We start from the raw sequence: 17,767 nt of genomic DNA on the forward strand, positions 1-17,767 counted from the left end.
ACACACCGGGATTAACGAGTCGACCAGACGAAGTTTAACTGAACAGACAGGACTAATATACACAGGTAAATCATAGATAACGAGACGAACACGGCTAGACAAGAATTAACTAATGATTACATTTAACAAGGACAGGAAACAAACCAAATAAGGGCACAAGAGGCAGGAACACATGACACACACGACAGTTCCCTGACAGTGGCTAACAGAGACCCTATTACATAACACTATAAAATAATATAGTAATATAGAACAACTGTCATCCAATAAGGCATTCTCAAAGGCCATCCAATATATTTTTAATGATCTGGAAAATTATTGTACAAATAAATTTCACCATGGCATATTTTAATAATACAAAATATGTATAAATATGAATAGTTGTAATATTTTGTCAGGAATAGAAAGCAGACTGTCAAGCAGAGGGGTGTGTTCCCTTTAGACCTGCATTTATAAAACAAAGAATTGACAAATGTCAGAACAATAGCATCAAGTATCATAGAACAACAAAAAATTACCAATATGTTAATTAAAACACAAATCAGCAGTCACCTTTTATTTTTCGGAGGTGTGCCGGTGTTTTCTCCTGTTAAAAAAAAAATAGATCTAGAATGTAAAGGGGAATATTTTCATAAAACACATAATAATACTGTAGGTTAAACTGTACTTACTGATGATGGTGACTCCAATCACCCCAAACTTTTTTAGTTAGTGGGTCCTGTGCTCGGACGCAGAAAGTATATGCTTTTTTGAATTTCACCTTGTAATGTGTCTCGTTGGTTTCATTTTTCTATTTTGAGGAATTAACATATATTTTGATGTTAATAAACAACAAAATATACATTTAAAAAAAAAAAAAAAAAAAATCTTACTTCGACACGACTTCCTGTGTAGTCACAGCTATGATTGTTGGGAACCACTTTCACTTCATAGGAGAGGGGAAAGAAACTGCAGGGGAAACTCCATGTTTCAGGGGGGTGCCACTCAAATACATCATCTTGGATCTTGGTGATACTAAGTTTATCTGGCTTGACTGAGGGTTTGAAATAACAGATTAATCAGCACTCTAGTATAGTGGGGCTGGGACCCACGAGGGGGCCTCAAGTTGATTTAAAATGGATGCCCTGAGGCTGAGATTGATTGTTTGATTGATTGACTGATTGATTGATTGATTGATTGATTGATTGATTATGAGTGAACAATTCAATTAAAACTTCTGAAATCCTGAATTCCAGTGATTCTAGTATCATTGAACTATTACTAACAATCTTATTGGTCAGTTCTGTTCATTTGTTTTCATAAACGACTTCTTCATACCCCTTGTGAAAAAGAAGTGTGATTAATTGTATGTAGGCCTACTTGCAAATAACAATATTAATTCAATAAACGTCCACATAAGTGTACTTAAGTGTGTTAAAATTATGAAAGTGTACACTCCTTGTGCACTTTTAAAAAATGCACTTTGCAATAATGACGAAATAAACTTTTACATTTTCTTTTTACATGTAAAGTACTAATTTAACTGTAGTGTGCTAATTAATTTTACATTTGAATATTTATAATTAAGGTATATAGATTAATTTATATTTGAGGTATATTTTCAATGTACTAAATTGCAACTTCATTATTACAAATGTTTAATTACAAATACATTTACATATATGACATACAAGTTTCAATAGAAATGGCATTAAAGTATTTTATGAATTATGAAATTACAAATAAAAATGCACTTAAGGTCTACTTAAGTGAGCAATAAAATCTAATTTAAATTATAATTTTAAGTTGTAAATAACATGCAAGTCTCTGAAAAAATATACTTACATTCAGTACACACATATTTACATTCAGTACACACATATTTATATTTTTTAAATATATATTTTATCGTAATAAGTACTTTTTAAAAGTATATGCTAAAGTGTTTACAAGGGAATTTACACATAGGCTAATAATGCATGAGTTGTAATGCAGGAATGTGCATTGCATGTAGCGACCACCCGGGGGCACACAAAGCTCTTACCAATGTCTCGGATGAGGAAAGTCCTGTGGTGCTCCTCCAGCCTATACAGATTTCTGACAAACAGTGTGAGGTTGATGCTCCTAGACTCTTCGGAGTACTGACAGTAATCCTTGTCAATACAAGTCAGCTCAGACATATCTGAGTCCAGAGTGCAGCTGATGGGACTAGAGTTTCTGTACAAACACAAGGCCAGTTTAGCATTGATTTGCTGTTTTAAGATAAGCCTAAATAAATTGAATGCTTAGGCCTATACTTCAATGATTAATCCAACCCAACTCAAAATCAAATAAAGTTTGATTAATCCAGAATAAGAATAATCATTACCGAATTGCTGTGAAATATACCACAGCTCTTTGGGTCCGTTCCTGATGCCATTTCCAAGAGCAATGAAACTGTCCATCATAGTTTCTTGCGGTGCAAGAAATGAATTCTAGGCAGATAAAAAGTTAAGCTGTTTTATTTAAGATCAGTGGCCACAATGAGAATGAGAAATGCTGATTGCTAATATATTACATTCATGTTCATGTTACATAAACATGTAAATTTAAAGAATTACAGGAGCAAAAAGAACAACAGTAGGCCTAGGTGGCGAGTCTGCGACAATTGACTTGAGTTATGAGTGAATCACTGAATTATTGGGTCATTCACAGTCCCATTAATAATTAATTAAGCAAGATAACACTAGTGAAAACTGGTGAAATAAACATATTTTAATAGATATCCGCTTACTTGCCCATTAAGGTCTTTCCAAAAAATATTTTGTTTAATTATGCAAATGATGCATTATCTAATTAAATATGCTCACATCAATATGAACATTGTATAAAGCTATCCTCAAAATTCTTGTTACATTGTTAACAAATTAAGGATTTTTACATATATCTTTTTATCACTCAATAAATCATAAAATCCTACTAACAGTCACAAAAAGAATATAGACAGAGATAAAACTGGGAAGTTTGGTGTATGTTAGCAGAAATTTCTGACTCAGTGCTTGAGAAAAAACTCATTGGAAAAAAAAGTCTAATAAAGGTTTCACCATTAGGCTAAGCAGTTTGGAGAACAGAAGAATGGATGAATGGTCTTTAAAGATATGTATTTTACTTAAAATCTACAGATGCAAATATATACAGTGCATTAAAATAAACTTGTATGTTTTCTTTTCACAAGAAGACATGTTATTGAAGCAAAATAGCCTAAACTCTCACTTAAAAAAACCCAGAAACAATGGTTTTGCCTGTAGCGTTTTGCCTTAATGAATGAAAGCCTTTATAAGTGACTCTAGTTCATTCACTCAAATTATTCTTACTTGGAAACATGACTTCTTTTGGAACAATATTCATTGATAGAACCAACGCCATGAGCTAGTGACCGATGTCACATGACACTGCAACCAATAAGTCGCTGTAAAGAAGTAAAACTACTTCGGGTAAATTTTATCATGCCATAGTCAGCTTTAAACATTTAAAATGTAATTTCCTAATAACAAAATTGTGGCCAGTGAAAATGCTTTGTCATTTTCCACAATCCTTGCTGGAAAAACAAAAACAAAAAAAACTATAGCTGGTTATTGCTGGTCGTCCAGCCTGGTCAAATCTGGTCAGCAGGCTGGTTTTAGAGGGGTTTTGGACAATTCTTTAGCTGGTCAGGGGAGACTGTCTTACCAGCTAAAACCAGCTTGACCAGCTTAGCCAGGCTGGGAGACAAGCTATAACCAGCTACTTCCATCTTAAGCCAGCTACGACCATAAGACCATACAACCAGCTTTTACAACCTGGTTTTAGCCTTTTTTATTAATTTCGTTTTAGCAGGGATGGCTGATGAGCAAATAGGTTAAGGTCAAGCCCTGTACAGCTAATAAGAATCCCTGTCACATATACCCTGTTAAAAGTAGTATATTTATTTCATACTAAGTATAGTTAAGATCTATTAAAATATTTACTGACAGATAACTCCAGACTTACTGATATAAAAATTATAATTAAACTTTATTTGGTGTACTACTTGTGCACATTTCTTTTTATTAAGTCTAAAATGTGTTTTAATGCCACTTTTATTGAGGATTGCATGATCTTTGAATAATATCAGTCTTTAAATGCAAAATATTTAAAGTGTGCCTGAAATCTACTTGCAATAGATCCACCTTAGCACAATAAAATATACTAAGTATATATTTAATTGTACTTCAGCACTATTGTCGCACAATTAAAGTGTAGTAAGTACCAAATTAATTGTTCCAATTTAGCAGACTTTAAGTATAGCGGTTTAGTATACTAAAAGTGCAATTGCATGGCATTTTATTAAGTACATACATATATGTATTTGTAGTATTAGCATGAAATAAATGTATTTCAAATACATTTAAGTATATTTATTTAATTTCTCACTAGGGTATTTACATAACATTTGTTTAAAATAGGCCTATATTTTAATACTTGATGCTTAATTGAAATTCACTATTAAAAAAAATCTTAAACTAAGTTAAATGATCTGCAGTAAAAATGCCTTTATATCCAGATGTTTTAAATTTAAACTTACGACTTAACATTAATTCTAATGTAAGTGTTACCTTCATACTTACCTCTGTCACTAGATGGTATAAGAACTCCTCCTTTAGGAAACTCAACTGGATGGACTAGTAGTAGTGTGTAATTCAAAAGATCCCTGTTTGGACTGTGACATGTGAAGTTTCCCCCATGCAGCCCGTCTATTATAACAGTGATGGGGTTCCCTGTCTCAGAGATGCTTTCCCCATTCCTCTCCCAGTAAATTTCCTCTCCTTTATATTGCTCTCCACAATGCAGCAATACCTCAAAGCTGGACAGATCTGATACCTCCAAAGCCACAACTATAACAGTAAAGTTTATTTATCAGACTCATCATTTAATTTGATATCACAGTAAATAAATAATGTGTTTTACAACAAGGCACATATTTTTATTCACCAAGGATGCATTAAATTGTTCAAAAGCGAAAGTAAAGACATATGTAATGTTACAAAAGATTTATATTTCAAATAAATTGTTTTTTCAAACTTTCTGTTCATGATGGAATCCTGAAAAAAAATCCTCTGAAATAAACAGGAAAAACATATCCTGTGGATTTATTTTATAATATGTGGAGTTCGCTGTTTTATTTCCTGGTTTAGCTGAGTGGGCATGGCCTTCAAAAAAAGCACAAACCTGAAGGGGTATGTTCATTTTAGCTAGTTATGTCTTAATTTTATCCACCCATTTTATTTATTTTTATTTTATTTTTTTTTAACTCGTTCTTAATCATCTTTTTAAGTATTTATTGATGTATTGAGGCAAGAGTTATCTATGGTAACACAGGAAAACATGCATTTAAAATGCCATGAGGATATTGTATGCCAGATTGGAGATTGGAGTAATGGCATGCTGAAAATTCATATATATAGGCCTACAGAGAATACCCAAAAACTGTACTCAAGTAAAAGTACTTCTAGAAATATTTACTGAAGTAAAAGTAAAAGTAATAGTCTGAATTACTTGAGTAAGAGTAAAAAAAGTATTGGATAAAAAAAAAAAGACTACTTTGGATCATAAACTGTATATCTATACTCTCTCTCTCTCTCTCTCTCTCTCTATATATATATATATATATATATATATATATATAATGTATGTAATGTGTGTGTGTGTGTGTGTGTGTGTGTGTATACACTGCCCGTTCAAAAGATTTTTTAATTTATGTAATTTATTTCAGTGATGCAAATCAGAATTTTCATCAGCCTTTACACCAGTCTTCAGTGTCACATAATCCTTCAGAAATCATTCCAATATGTTGATTTATTATCAATGCTGTTCTTTTTAGATTTCTATTCATCAAAGAATCCTGAACAAAATGGCACAGGTTCCAAAAAATATTAAACAGCAAAACTGTTTCCAACACTGGTAATAAATCAAATATGATTTCTGAAGGATCATATTACTCTGAAAACTGGAGTAACAGATGATGAAAATTCTGATTTGCATCACTGAATTAAATTATTAAAGTATATTAATTATGTATTATATATGCTTATATAACCTCTGACACAAAGAAGAGTGAAAACTCACATGACCGCTACCGAACATCTGAACATAACGAAACAAATGCACATCGACGGATCTTCTTCTGTCTCTTCTGCAAAATGTAAACAAATGTAGCCTATATTTCTGCAAGCATAAATATAGTGAAAATATCAATATTAATTGCGTCTAGGCAAAGGCATTCCTCCTGGAACAGGTCTCACGCCTCTTGATGTTCTTGAACGCTTCAAACGAACTTCAAACGCTTCAATTTACTTGAGTAAAGCCCTGTTCACACCAAGCACAATAACAATAAAGATAACTATAAAGATAACGATATTAGAATTCACACCAGCGAACGATACTGTTTATTCTAAGCGCACGTGCGTCTGCCCCTTTAAATTCTCGAGGACGTTACAGCAGGATGGATTCTGATTGGCTGTCAGTGTTTTTATTGTTCATCAGCTGGAAAAAAATCGTTCTGGAAGTGATTCCAACGATATTGTTTCTCTGTGCCTTTATTGCTATAGTTGTGGTGTGGTATTCTTTAATACTGAGAACAAATTTTAGAACTATATCTTTATCGTTATCGTGCTTGGTGTGAACGGGGCTTAAGAGTAAAAATACCCATTTTTAAATATACTCTAAAACTATTACCAAAAAATTTACTCAAGTAAATGCAACATAGCAAATGTAACTCGTTTAAGATAATTACCACGTCTGTATATATAGGAGGAAAGGGAGGCAGTGTCTCCTCTCCTCAAAGTTGGATGAGATAATAATCGATATTACAAAAATAAAACAGCGCAAATATCAGTAAATATGAAATTAAAAGTCACTCGTTTTTATAGAGTAACATTATCCAACGACACCCGCAGGTAAGGTTACAGTGGAGTCTTGCCTCCCTTTGGTCCATTGACTTTCTAAAGAGACCCCTTGGCCTGTCGTGACTTTTCTGGAGGCTCATTGAGATGAATGGGAGAAAGTGCCTCCATCGTGCTATAATTGGATATAATCAGTTATTATTGGATGTGATTGGTTCTTGCGATAAATCCCACCTCTTGTTTTCATGCGAGCTCTCGGTCTGAATTAAGAAAATAGGCTTGTTCGACTTCATGTGGCCCCGCAAAGATCGGCTGCCGCCTGACAAAAGCAATGCATTCTGGTTAGAACATTTGTCCAACTTTGATCGGTGCTGCAGCCGCCTTACGATCACATGTGCCACCAAAGTACCGTGAGAGCAAAGCAGCTGCAGTTGCTCAAAATCGGCTGCGAAAGCCTTGATGATGACACACTTTGTTCTCATTGGTTAGATTCTGTGATGACAAGCACGAGTATGTTGCGTGTTTATTCTAACAATTAAATTCCAATAGTGCTCACAAATTTGTGTTTTTATAACAGTAAAAGCTTTTTTAGTGTACGTCGCACTGTTATCTTGAGCCATTTTTATCAAAAACACTGATAAATACCCTCACTTTATTGGTTTTATATTTAACTTTACTCATGAACAGATGGCGCTGTATTGAGCAGTATATAAAAAGTGTTTCTGTTCCTCATAAAAACGTTACTGTGTATTTGACAAATATTGCATTTAATTCGCTTTATCTGTGATAAGAGTATGGAAACACCGTGCGAGTGTCACTAAGTGGAGCAGAAAGTGTCCGACTTGATGTCTCCGCTTTTAATTCCGCCCGGACTGCAAGCGGCTACTCTCGCCAGCCGGTGGCAGGCCAGTGTAGTTAATCTCGAAAAAGCCTGATATTGACTAATTATAAAGTAAGTAAGCAACTCTCCCGTTTATATCACTGCTTTGCAGGGAGGTGCGGTCAGGGTAGGCAGGGTAGGCAGTGCCTCACCAATGTTGACATTACATTTATTAATTCCAAGAGCTTTATTAATTCACCTCAAACCACATTATTAATTGCATTTATTTTATTCCAAATATTATTTTTTGTAACAACATTTTTCAGGAATACACATAATATACTCATTTTGCCATTGTTTGCTCCTAAAAACCATTGTTTCATGCAGGAAATTCAAGGCCATGGCCATTGAGGCAGAGGTTAGCAGTGCCTCTTTGGTCCATAGAACGTAGTTTACGTAGATTTGCGCATGCGCAATCAGTTCTCATGCTGTCTTGAATTATCAACATTGAGGCAGAGACCGAGCTTGCTTCATGTCACGTGATCCACTCGCTCTCACTCAATCCGCGTTTCCCGATACTAGCATCTAGCGGCGCCTAGCGTTGGCTGTCAACTCATGAAATTGAGAAATACACCCAACAAAGAGGACTTTTACAACAAAGTAATTGACAGCTTTGTCCAGAGGGATAGACGTATGGACTTCGTCTACAAATAAAAGTAAGCACCCCCTTTAAAACGTAAACTATTAATTTATTTAGTATTTTTTTTAAAACCTGTATATTGGCTTTGTGTGTGTTGTCTGATGGTGGGCTATAGGCCTGCTGTGCGCTGACACCAAAATGTTCTCTCTTCCATCACCTCTGCCACATTTGTACTGTATGTCTAATAGCAGTGCTTTGTCATGTCAAAATGAAACATGAAAAGGCTTGAAAACGTGATGACTGTCAGTTTTTAGTGAGCATTCAACATTCGATGAAATGAAAGATGTATCTTCGTGCCTGTGACAATGTTTGTGACAGAGCTTTTATGACGATGTCCCGAAAATAAGGTGACTATTAAAAAGAACAGCTGAACATCAGTTCACAATTAAAAAATGGAGTGTCTATTTACAAATGCAAATAGGCCGCCTTGTTGGCAGAGGTTTATTTTACTCTAACTCCGCCCACCATCGTGTGATTACAAGCATTTTGCCGACCTCCCCCCCCCCCCCTTACCTTTTCAAATCAGATATCACGTCGATGTATTTTCAATAATAATGAAGAAACTAATCTAAAAGTTGAACTTAAATGTGGGGATGGGGTTAGGGTAGGTGTAGGGAGGGAGTTTTTGTCCCAATAAGGTGACATCCATTTAATAATTTGAATTAAAATGATACATTCAATATGTTATTATTGCATACTGTTTTATAATGTAGGGTACAGTGGGGAAATCCCCCCCCCCCCTACTGTTTTTCCCCAAATAATCACAAGATAAAGTCAAAATAAATTTGACTGTAAATATGGACTACGTTGACGAGAGTGATGTAGAAGTTTTCACCATGAAGCTTACACTGGTGATGTACCAAAGAGAAAACAGATTTCACAATAAATTATCTAATTTTCAGCAGTAAGAAAAAAGTGTTTGAAAGTTTGTCTTTTTGTAGAACATCACAGTTATATATGATATGAGAACAGTTAGATAGGGAGATAGTAGATAGGGAGAACGTGTTATTTAATAAAAATATAATTATATTTCAGAATGACAATTTTTTTCTCAAACTTAGTCAGTGGTGTAAAACATGGGGCAATTACTGTAGTTACTCTGTTCTGAACATCAAATCCTTTGTTTTTCAATCAAATATATTCTAACTAGTTAGTTGAATCAAAATATTTGGACTTTATATTTAAAAATTTCCTCAAGTTAGCATCAGGTTAGTCTCAGCCTCAGACGTCACGCCCACGGAACATTGGCTGATGCATATGGCCAGTGCTTGAAGTAGGCCGGTACGCAGTACTTCCAGATTTTAGTCTTTAGAGTACCTGCACTTTTTTGTGCGTACCCGCACTTCTGATATGTTGCCGGTACTCAGAATAAAATCGTCAGGGTCTGGGTGATTAGGCTACATGATCCCATTTATGATTAGAAATTATATAGAAACTATGTAAATCACACTGTCCAGGTGGGATCACCTCTCATCTCGACCAATCACGTGAATGAACGCAAGCAGAGTCGGTCTACTTCATTGTGTGGTGCGTGAGAGCATGTCAGAGGAGGCACGCGGAGTAGTAGAATAATAATTAATTATTGATTACTAATTTGAATCAGTACTTTATAATGAAAATCATATCTTAAAATGAAAAGAAGCAGGCTTTTGCAATCACATCATTTTAAACCGTAAACTCCTGGAAAGTCCAAGAATCCAGTGAACAAATTCATACAGTAAGCTCAAAACAGCACTAATGCTGATTTTATCAGCGATTACGGAGAGAATAGTGACTTACATCCAGATGTCAGTAAAATTATTATTTTCAGCGTGTATTTGGCTTAAAAGCAAGAGTGTTTTATAATGAACGCTGATTATGCAGTGGTCAGAGATTTAGCGATTCTGAATGGATCCGTATATTAAAGGCTGGCGATTTAGTGGTCTTTGGCGTCTCCCTGTGGTCCTGTTTGGTATTGCAGCTTGACTTGTGCTAATTTGTATTGAAAACTTTTAATTATTGATTGATTGTGGTCCTATACATACATTGTGAATTATGAAAAAGTACCTATTTATTTAATATAAATAAATAAATAAATAGGGGGTGTGGGTACCGGCACTTCTTTTTTTACACTTCGAGCACTGCATATGGCACACTTTTCTGGAAACACTTCAGGAATGTCGAAGTCGTAATCTGACTGGTTGATTTAAACTGGATTTCCGGGAGACGCGAGTGTTGCGTTTATTTTCGGTCCGCCGAGAAACAAACATGGCAGAACAAAGATGCCATGGCGCCAAATCCCCTCACGAAAGAAGAAAGCCATCGTGTTTACAACGGTGACGATGAACGCTTATCAGGGTCAACTAAACGCTGGATTTTCAACAGTATGTGAAATATTTAAAATTCGCGGTATAGAATCTTTAAAATACATCCGAGAGTTTCACACACTGGTTTGTTATTGTGGCGAAATTTCCATGCCCCGAAACGTGACGCTAAACGAAATGAACTGTGATTGGTTGTTTGACATGTCTGTCAAACGGTCTCATGGGCGGGCCTTGGCCTATGAAAGCAGACATACTGTATATTCCAGACCTTCTACCATCAGTCTGAAGGTCTGGCTATGCGAGACTAGCATCAGGTAGTTAGTAAGCCAGTTAGCATCAGCTTACATTTTTTTTCCAATAGGCTATTCTAATTTTGTAATTATTGATTATATTATTTTTCATTTTAAGCTAAAACTGCCTGTACTCTGATTTTGCTGCAATGTTTAAAGCAAATTGCTTTGTTTGACTGGGGTTGCCCCATAGGTGGGGTAAAACTCCCCTTTGGTACAAATTCAATTTTTGTTAAAAATCTAATAACATGAAAACTCTGAACATTTTTCATACTTGGTTTATAATTTATGTCAGTGTCACTAAAACTATGATAACATTTCTGAACACATTTAACCTTTGTTTTACAGAAAATAAATGTACACAGTCCTTAAGGGAGGGGGGCATTTTCCCCCCACTCTACCCTACTACAATACTGAGGTGCAGATAATTACCACTATTTGCAATAAGTAAGTGAAGTGACGTGACGTGGCCAAGTATAGTTACCCATACTCGGAATTTGTGCTCTGCATTTTAACCCATCCAAAGTGCACACACATAGCAGTAAACACACACACTGTGAAAACACACCTAGAGGAGTAGTATAAATAGCAGAAAATCCTGCTAGGTGTAAATAGAATATATAGCTATTTGCACTTAGTGCAAAAATTAAGTGTAGCAGAGACATTAATTTTTATAAAGTATATATATATATATATATATATATATATATATATATATATATATATATATATATATATATACACACACACACACATATGTGTGTGTGTGTGTGTTTGTGTTGTCTTTACTGTTACTTTATTATAAGTGTCTATAATATAAATGTCTTTACTGTCCCTTTTAAGCAATGTGTCCTTGCTGAGTATAATACCAATAAATGGTATTTAAGCAATAGTCACCATTTGGCTTGATGAACCTCAGTGAAGTGCTGCCTGCCATCTGAAGAGCAGCTTGAAGAATAACAAAGGCAATCTTGTTCATCTAAAGAAAAAGTAAAAATTGTAATGATATGAACAATTATGTAATAAAATGAAGTAAATTAAACAGATTATAGTATGCATAAATATTTAATAAACATTCATATTAAAGATATATATATACTGATTGTATAATATTTCATTGTGATAGACACCTTCTCTTGAATCTTACCTTGAGAACTTAATGAGTTGTGGTGACTCTCCCCTTCTTCCCTTTCACTGAAGCAGTATTGGACCTGAGCAACATTTATATATGCATGTAATACAGAAGTGTGAATTTCCAGCAAGCAGAAGTATCAGGTTCTAAACAAAGGGATATGGAAACCAATGTGGTTAAGTCAGTTTTCATTTGGGATTTCCATGAGCCATGCAACAGTGCTTGTTATGTGCTTGGGGATTTAACAGGAGCAAATGTGTATGAGAATGTACAGGTCATCTCTCACAATTAAATCATTTCCTCTGAGTGAAATATACTGTTAGATTTTTTATTTATTTTTTTCTTCCATGTTTTGAATGCTATTTTGTTTTTTGTTTGTTGTTTTTACACTTTTGTTTTCAGTTACAAATCCCCATATATACACTGCTGTTCGAAGGTTTGGCATCAGTAAGATTTTTTTTAAAGAAGTCGCTTGTTCTCAACAAGGTTGCATTTATATGATCAACAATACAGAGAAATGAATATTTTTGCAAATTAAAATTTTAATTTGAACTTTCAAACATAATTTATTCCTGTGATAAAAATAGAATTTTCATCAGTCATTACTTCAGTATTCAGTCTCCCATGATCCTTCAGAAATCATTGTAATACACTGATTTATAGCAATAGTTAGAAACAGTTGTGCTGAATAACAATAATATATATATATATATATATATATATATATATATAAAATATAAAATAGAAATCTTTTGTAACAATACACACTACCTGTACTCTCTTTTTTGAAAGAAATCAATTAAATCGATTTATATTGTATTTTGAATAAATTTCTTCTTAACTCTTTTTAACTTTTTATTCATCAAATAATCCTTTATAAAAGCAACACAACTGTTTCAACAATGATAATAAATCAACATATGACATTTCTGAAGGATCATGTGACACTGAAGACTGGAGTAGTGGCTGATGAAATGAATTATGGAATGAATTATATAAAGTGTATTAAATTATAAAACTGTTATTTTAAATTGCAATATTTCACAATATTACTGTTTATTTTTTAATCAAATAAATGCAGCCTTTAAAAAAAAACATTACAAATCTTACTGATCCAACACACATATTTATATAGCTTTGAAAGACATCAATAAGGGCCACACAATCTCTTTCTGGTGAAGCTAACGTTGAACATTAATTAGGTCATTGCTGCAAAATGCAAATACAGAGCGTGTTAATTTGGACATGATTGCAACATCTAGATATTTAGGTGGTAGTGACACTTGTCCATTACAACGCAGTCACTGTCCTGGTATGAGTTACACATTCTAGGGAAAAATAGCTGAACACGAGAAAGTGCACACCTTTAATCATCATAGTGTGTAACCACAAACCAAAACTCAGTTACAGAATTAACGGGAATTCCAAGATACTTAATACCATGACTATACGACAATGAAAATGCATAACGTGAGAAAGCCACTATTAAACTAAAGCTACAAAGCCTGTATGTATATTCATGACATGATTAAATAGGACTAACTAGCTTTAAAATAGATATATGGTGGGATAAACTTGGTGGTAAATAAACATAAAGGGTAAACAAGAGGGTAAACAAGTCAGTCACTGCGTTATATCAATAAATTACTGAAAGTTAAGTGTCTTTCAGAGCCCCAAATAAGCAAGCTAGAAGGCAACAGTGGCAAGGAACATAAACCCCTTCAAGTGACAGAAATGGAGAAAAAAACTTGGGAGAAACTGTACCAGTTCTCCTCTGGCGTAAGTGAACAAACTCAGTTTATTGATAAAACTGTTTCAGCACAAGTTTAGCTGGGAGTAGGGATTTGGGCTTTTGTCCAGATACTAAGATCTTCACTAAGGATCTGTCCCAAGGGCTCACAACAGTAACCTCAGGATAAGAGTTAAGACAGGATAAGACAGGCAGACCAATAGATGCCATTATTCTTATGATGTAACAAGTACCAGTTGACCTAATAATGCAGCCTAAAAATCTCTTAAGGGATATGAATTACAGAAATGTGAATTACAGAAGTGTGTTATGTGCATGCTAGGTTAAAGTGAGGAGTCTTTAATCCTGATTTTACTCGATTTAGTCCATTTTTGATATCTAGGTATTATCAACTGGCCGGAATTTTGAGACGTGAAAAACAATAATGCTATATGAGCTTGCTCAAGTACTTACAAGCTAAACCGTTCACGGCGTTATAAGTAATCGGCATAATTTAAAAATGTAGTGTTTAATAGGGAGCCAGTGAAGTGTTGAACTGGGCTAATATGATCATCATTCTTGGTTCTAGTGAGAAGTGTAGCTGTTGCATTTTGGACCTGCAGGAGTTTGTTTATTAAGCTTGCAGGGCAACACACAGTAATGCATTACAATAATGTAGCCTTAACGTAAAATATGCATAAAAAATAAGCAGTATTCTTGTTTATCACAGTAGGCTATATGTGGAGGGTCATCAAATTTTTTATATCAACTATGCATTCAGTTAGTTTTGTGGATTGCATGCTTCATCGGGTGTCATCTGCGTACCAGTGAAAAGTCATATATATATATATATATATATATATATATATATATATAAACTCTGATGAGTCCAGTTTCAGTGCTATAAAATGGTCTAAACCTAGACTGGAATTCCTTGCAGACACCATTTCTTTCCAAGAAGTAACACAGTTGTGAAGACACCACTCTTTCTAGTATTTTCTAGAAAAGGGAGATTTGAAATCAGTCTGTAGTTAACCAATTCTCTAAAATCAAGCTGTGGTTGGAGGCCATGCTTGAAAGGTGACATCCTAATAGCTTATCTGACCATTACATATCATAAATGTATCCACAGTTTCAGTAACATTTTATTATGATAGTCCACTTTAGACGTTCTACTAACAGCAAGTAACCGTAAGTAAAGAGTAAGCACAGTTTCTTCTCAAAACACTGGTTAATATCTATTGTACCTATATATACACCTTTTATTCTTGTGCATAGCTCTAACAGTTCCTCTAATATGTGCTTTAGTGGTGGCATAAAAACCTAATTTTATTTATTATTAACAGCAACACCACTATAAATACCCAACTATAAAAGGTTGAACTGTGACTTCCCCATGGCAACACAGAAGACTGCTTGAATAGGCTGAATAAAGCATACATTTAACTTGCGAGTTAGACCTGAGGTTCACACAGGTCATCACGCACGTGGAAAAACACAAATCCAAGCCATTTGTCTCATTAAACATGGTTACCCCAAGGCTTCAACCAAAATGACTCTTATAAATGGGGTCAAATAAATTAGCCTTTGTACCTAGAACAGACTTCTGCACAAAAAGTGATGTGGATATTTTGTATTATTACCAATAATTCAGTAATATAAATATCAAACCAAATGACATATATTAAATATAAATACTTTAATTATTAATAAATATTTAAATGATTTTTGCTTACAATATTTGCTGTATTTCATTCAAATAAATGTATCCACACACACTATTTATATATATATATTTAAATAAATGTAAATATATAGAAATAAATAAATGTAAATATATAGAAATAAATAAATGTAATAATAATATAGAAATAAATAAATGTAATAATAATATAGAAATAAATAAATTTATATAATAATATAGAAATAAATTTATATATATATATATATATATATATATATATATATATATATATATATATAATAATATAGAAATAAATTTATATATATATACATATATACACACACATACATACTCAAAAATAAAAAAGTAAAAATAAATGTTTTAATATTTGATATTCTGTTAATAAACAATACTGCAACAAAATCAGACAGAAATACTTAAGTGTACAAATGTTTAATCAACTTTTAATTAAAAACACATTCTCTATCATTAAAATATGCAACTGTTTTTTTTTCTCTTTTCAACTAAGTTCTTTTCAATAGGACAAAGCCCTGTATCCATTTAAATGGGATAGCACTTAGCACACCATTGATGAGGTTTTGAATCTGGTTCCCATCAGAAAATTATATATCACTGCTCCTCGTCATTTCCTGCCCTACTATGCCTCTCACCCTTATATATCCTCAGGATGTGCGAAACAATGCGTAGGACCATGGCAACCTCGCAGAGCTGAATAAATTCTTAAAAAGCACCTTGAATTACAAGGAATCCGAACAGTTGCCCCATTCCATTTTTTCACTTTTCTGCGGACAGTTTTACAGGGACTGAGAAAATCAGATTTGTTTGTTGGAGGAAATCGATTGGAATATCTGTCTACACTGAAATCTTTCTGCAAAATGTGACAACCACCACCTCCGTTAAAAGCACTTTAAAAAGGAGGCAAATGTCAAACAGCTGATCTACTTGTCTACATGACTAATAAACTTACCCACTTTTGAAATGAACGAGTTGAATGAATGCTGTTTAGAGAATTTATGTAATTGAAAATTTATCTGGAAAACAAAACAAAAGAGATTAAAGATTCTGGACAATCGGAAAAAAACTAAACTGACATTGTTTTTGTGACATGTAACTGTCTCTTTTAAAAAATCTTCATATATTTTTGGTTACAGAGTTTCTAATAAAAAATGAAAAATAAGAAAACAGTCCAAAAAGTGATTCTCCTGTACCTGAAAGCCAATAGCAGTTTAAAATGTCCTTTTGGCCCCAATTGTCTTTATAATTCAAGTTCTAACAGACATAGGTAGGTCCACACTTCCGGTCTGCCTTGCAGACATATGATCTCATCACAAGAAAAAAGGAGAAAAGAATATGAAGCTTATAACTCCATAATCTTTAAAATAACAAAGCATTATTAAGTTTCTTTGCCAAAACCATACTTTTTTGACCTCTCTTGATCAATTCAGGACTCCGGTTTTCTATACCTGAGGCTTTTTAAACAGAAAATCTGAGTCTCAACTCCCTTAGAAAAGCTATAAGTCAAAGGCAGTGAGTGTTTGAAGGGAAAAGCCTCTAGAGGTTCACTCTAGACTCGAATGGCCAATCCAAAAAGAGAGAAATCTTGTGGGCCATGCACATTGATATCCTCTCTCTTACACACTTGGTGTGGTGGTTAATATCCCCAACGAGTCATTAGTTTTCCACAGGAGTGGGGTTCTGCGGCAGTGGTGGGGTTGTGGGAGGCTGGTTGACGATCACCTGGACAACATAGTCTCTGGAGATCTTCAGTTCTTCCAGCTTCATCTTGTCGGTGAGTGGTCGGCCTGAGAAGAACCAACGCTGGCTGGTGGCCACTACACCCTCCTGGGTCTGCAGACGGCGCTTCATCTGCTGGACATTGTCGCTGGTGCGGACGGCCAGGCGTAGATCTCGTCCCGTCGAGAGACGCAGACGCAACTGACACTCCTGACCTTCGCTAGCTGGAGCTTCTGGAACCTCAATGGTCTCTGACTCGTATTTTTCCTCAATCATGTTGAAGGGAGGCGAGAGGCAGTAGACAGGCAGCTGGTAGCGGTTCCCCAGCTCATCATAGCATTCAGTCAGAGCACCTGGAGATGATGACACAAAAGAAGCATTTAATCCACATTTTCAGTCTCTTTTTGTTGACTTATCTGTTTTGATACAGTTTACAATGATATTGTAATATAACATTTATATGTGTCTATATAGTG

The 17,767-nt window shown here is 34.4% G+C and overlaps 1 protein-coding gene and 1 pseudogene across 2 annotated transcripts in view; both read right to left on the minus strand.

The window, feature by feature from the left end:
- Positions 1–263: 263 nt before the first annotated feature.
- il12bb (interleukin 12B, b) lies at positions 264–12,256 on the minus strand. The gene is made up of 9 exons (XM_079405504.1): positions 12,139–12,256; positions 11,889–11,970; positions 4,605–4,871; positions 2,348–2,453; positions 2,024–2,196; positions 873–1,033; positions 672–790; positions 553–586; positions 264–444 (listed from the first exon to the last, which is right to left on the minus strand). The coding sequence occupies exons 2-8, from the start codon at positions 11,968–11,970 to the stop codon at positions 556–558; spliced, it is 939 nt and encodes a 312-aa protein (XP_079261630.1). The 5' UTR covers positions 12,139–12,256; the 3' UTR covers positions 264–444; positions 553–555.
- A 3,640-nt stretch (positions 12,257–15,896) lies between these two features.
- LOC306862578 (ubiquitin domain-containing protein 2-like) overlaps positions 15,897–17,767 on the minus strand; it is a 113,107-nt pseudogene continuing 111,236 nt past the window's right edge. Inside the window, exon 3 of the transcript XR_013786083.1 lies at positions 15,897–17,644. The product of XR_013786083.1 is annotated as a ubiquitin domain-containing protein 2-like (transcript). The remainder of the gene's footprint in view (positions 17,645–17,767) is intronic.

Source organism: Barbus barbus (assembly GCF_936440315.1).
Source record: "Barbus barbus genome assembly, chromosome: 43".
Taxonomy (NCBI): domain Eukaryota; kingdom Metazoa; phylum Chordata; class Actinopteri; order Cypriniformes; family Cyprinidae; genus Barbus; species Barbus barbus.

Coding starts and splice junctions, on each gene's coding strand:
- il12bb (XM_079405504.1), bottom strand. CDS start 11,970: ATGAACAAGATTGCCTTTGTTATTCTTCAAGCTGCTCTTCAGATGGCA. Junction 4,872..11,888: donor GAGGTTCATCAAGCCAAATG/GTGACTATTGCT, acceptor TTACTGTTATAG/TTGTGGCTTTGGAGGTATCA. Junction 791..872: donor ACACAGGAAGTCGTGTCGAA/GTAAGATTTTTT, acceptor TCCTCAAAATAG/AAAAATGAAACCAACGAGAC.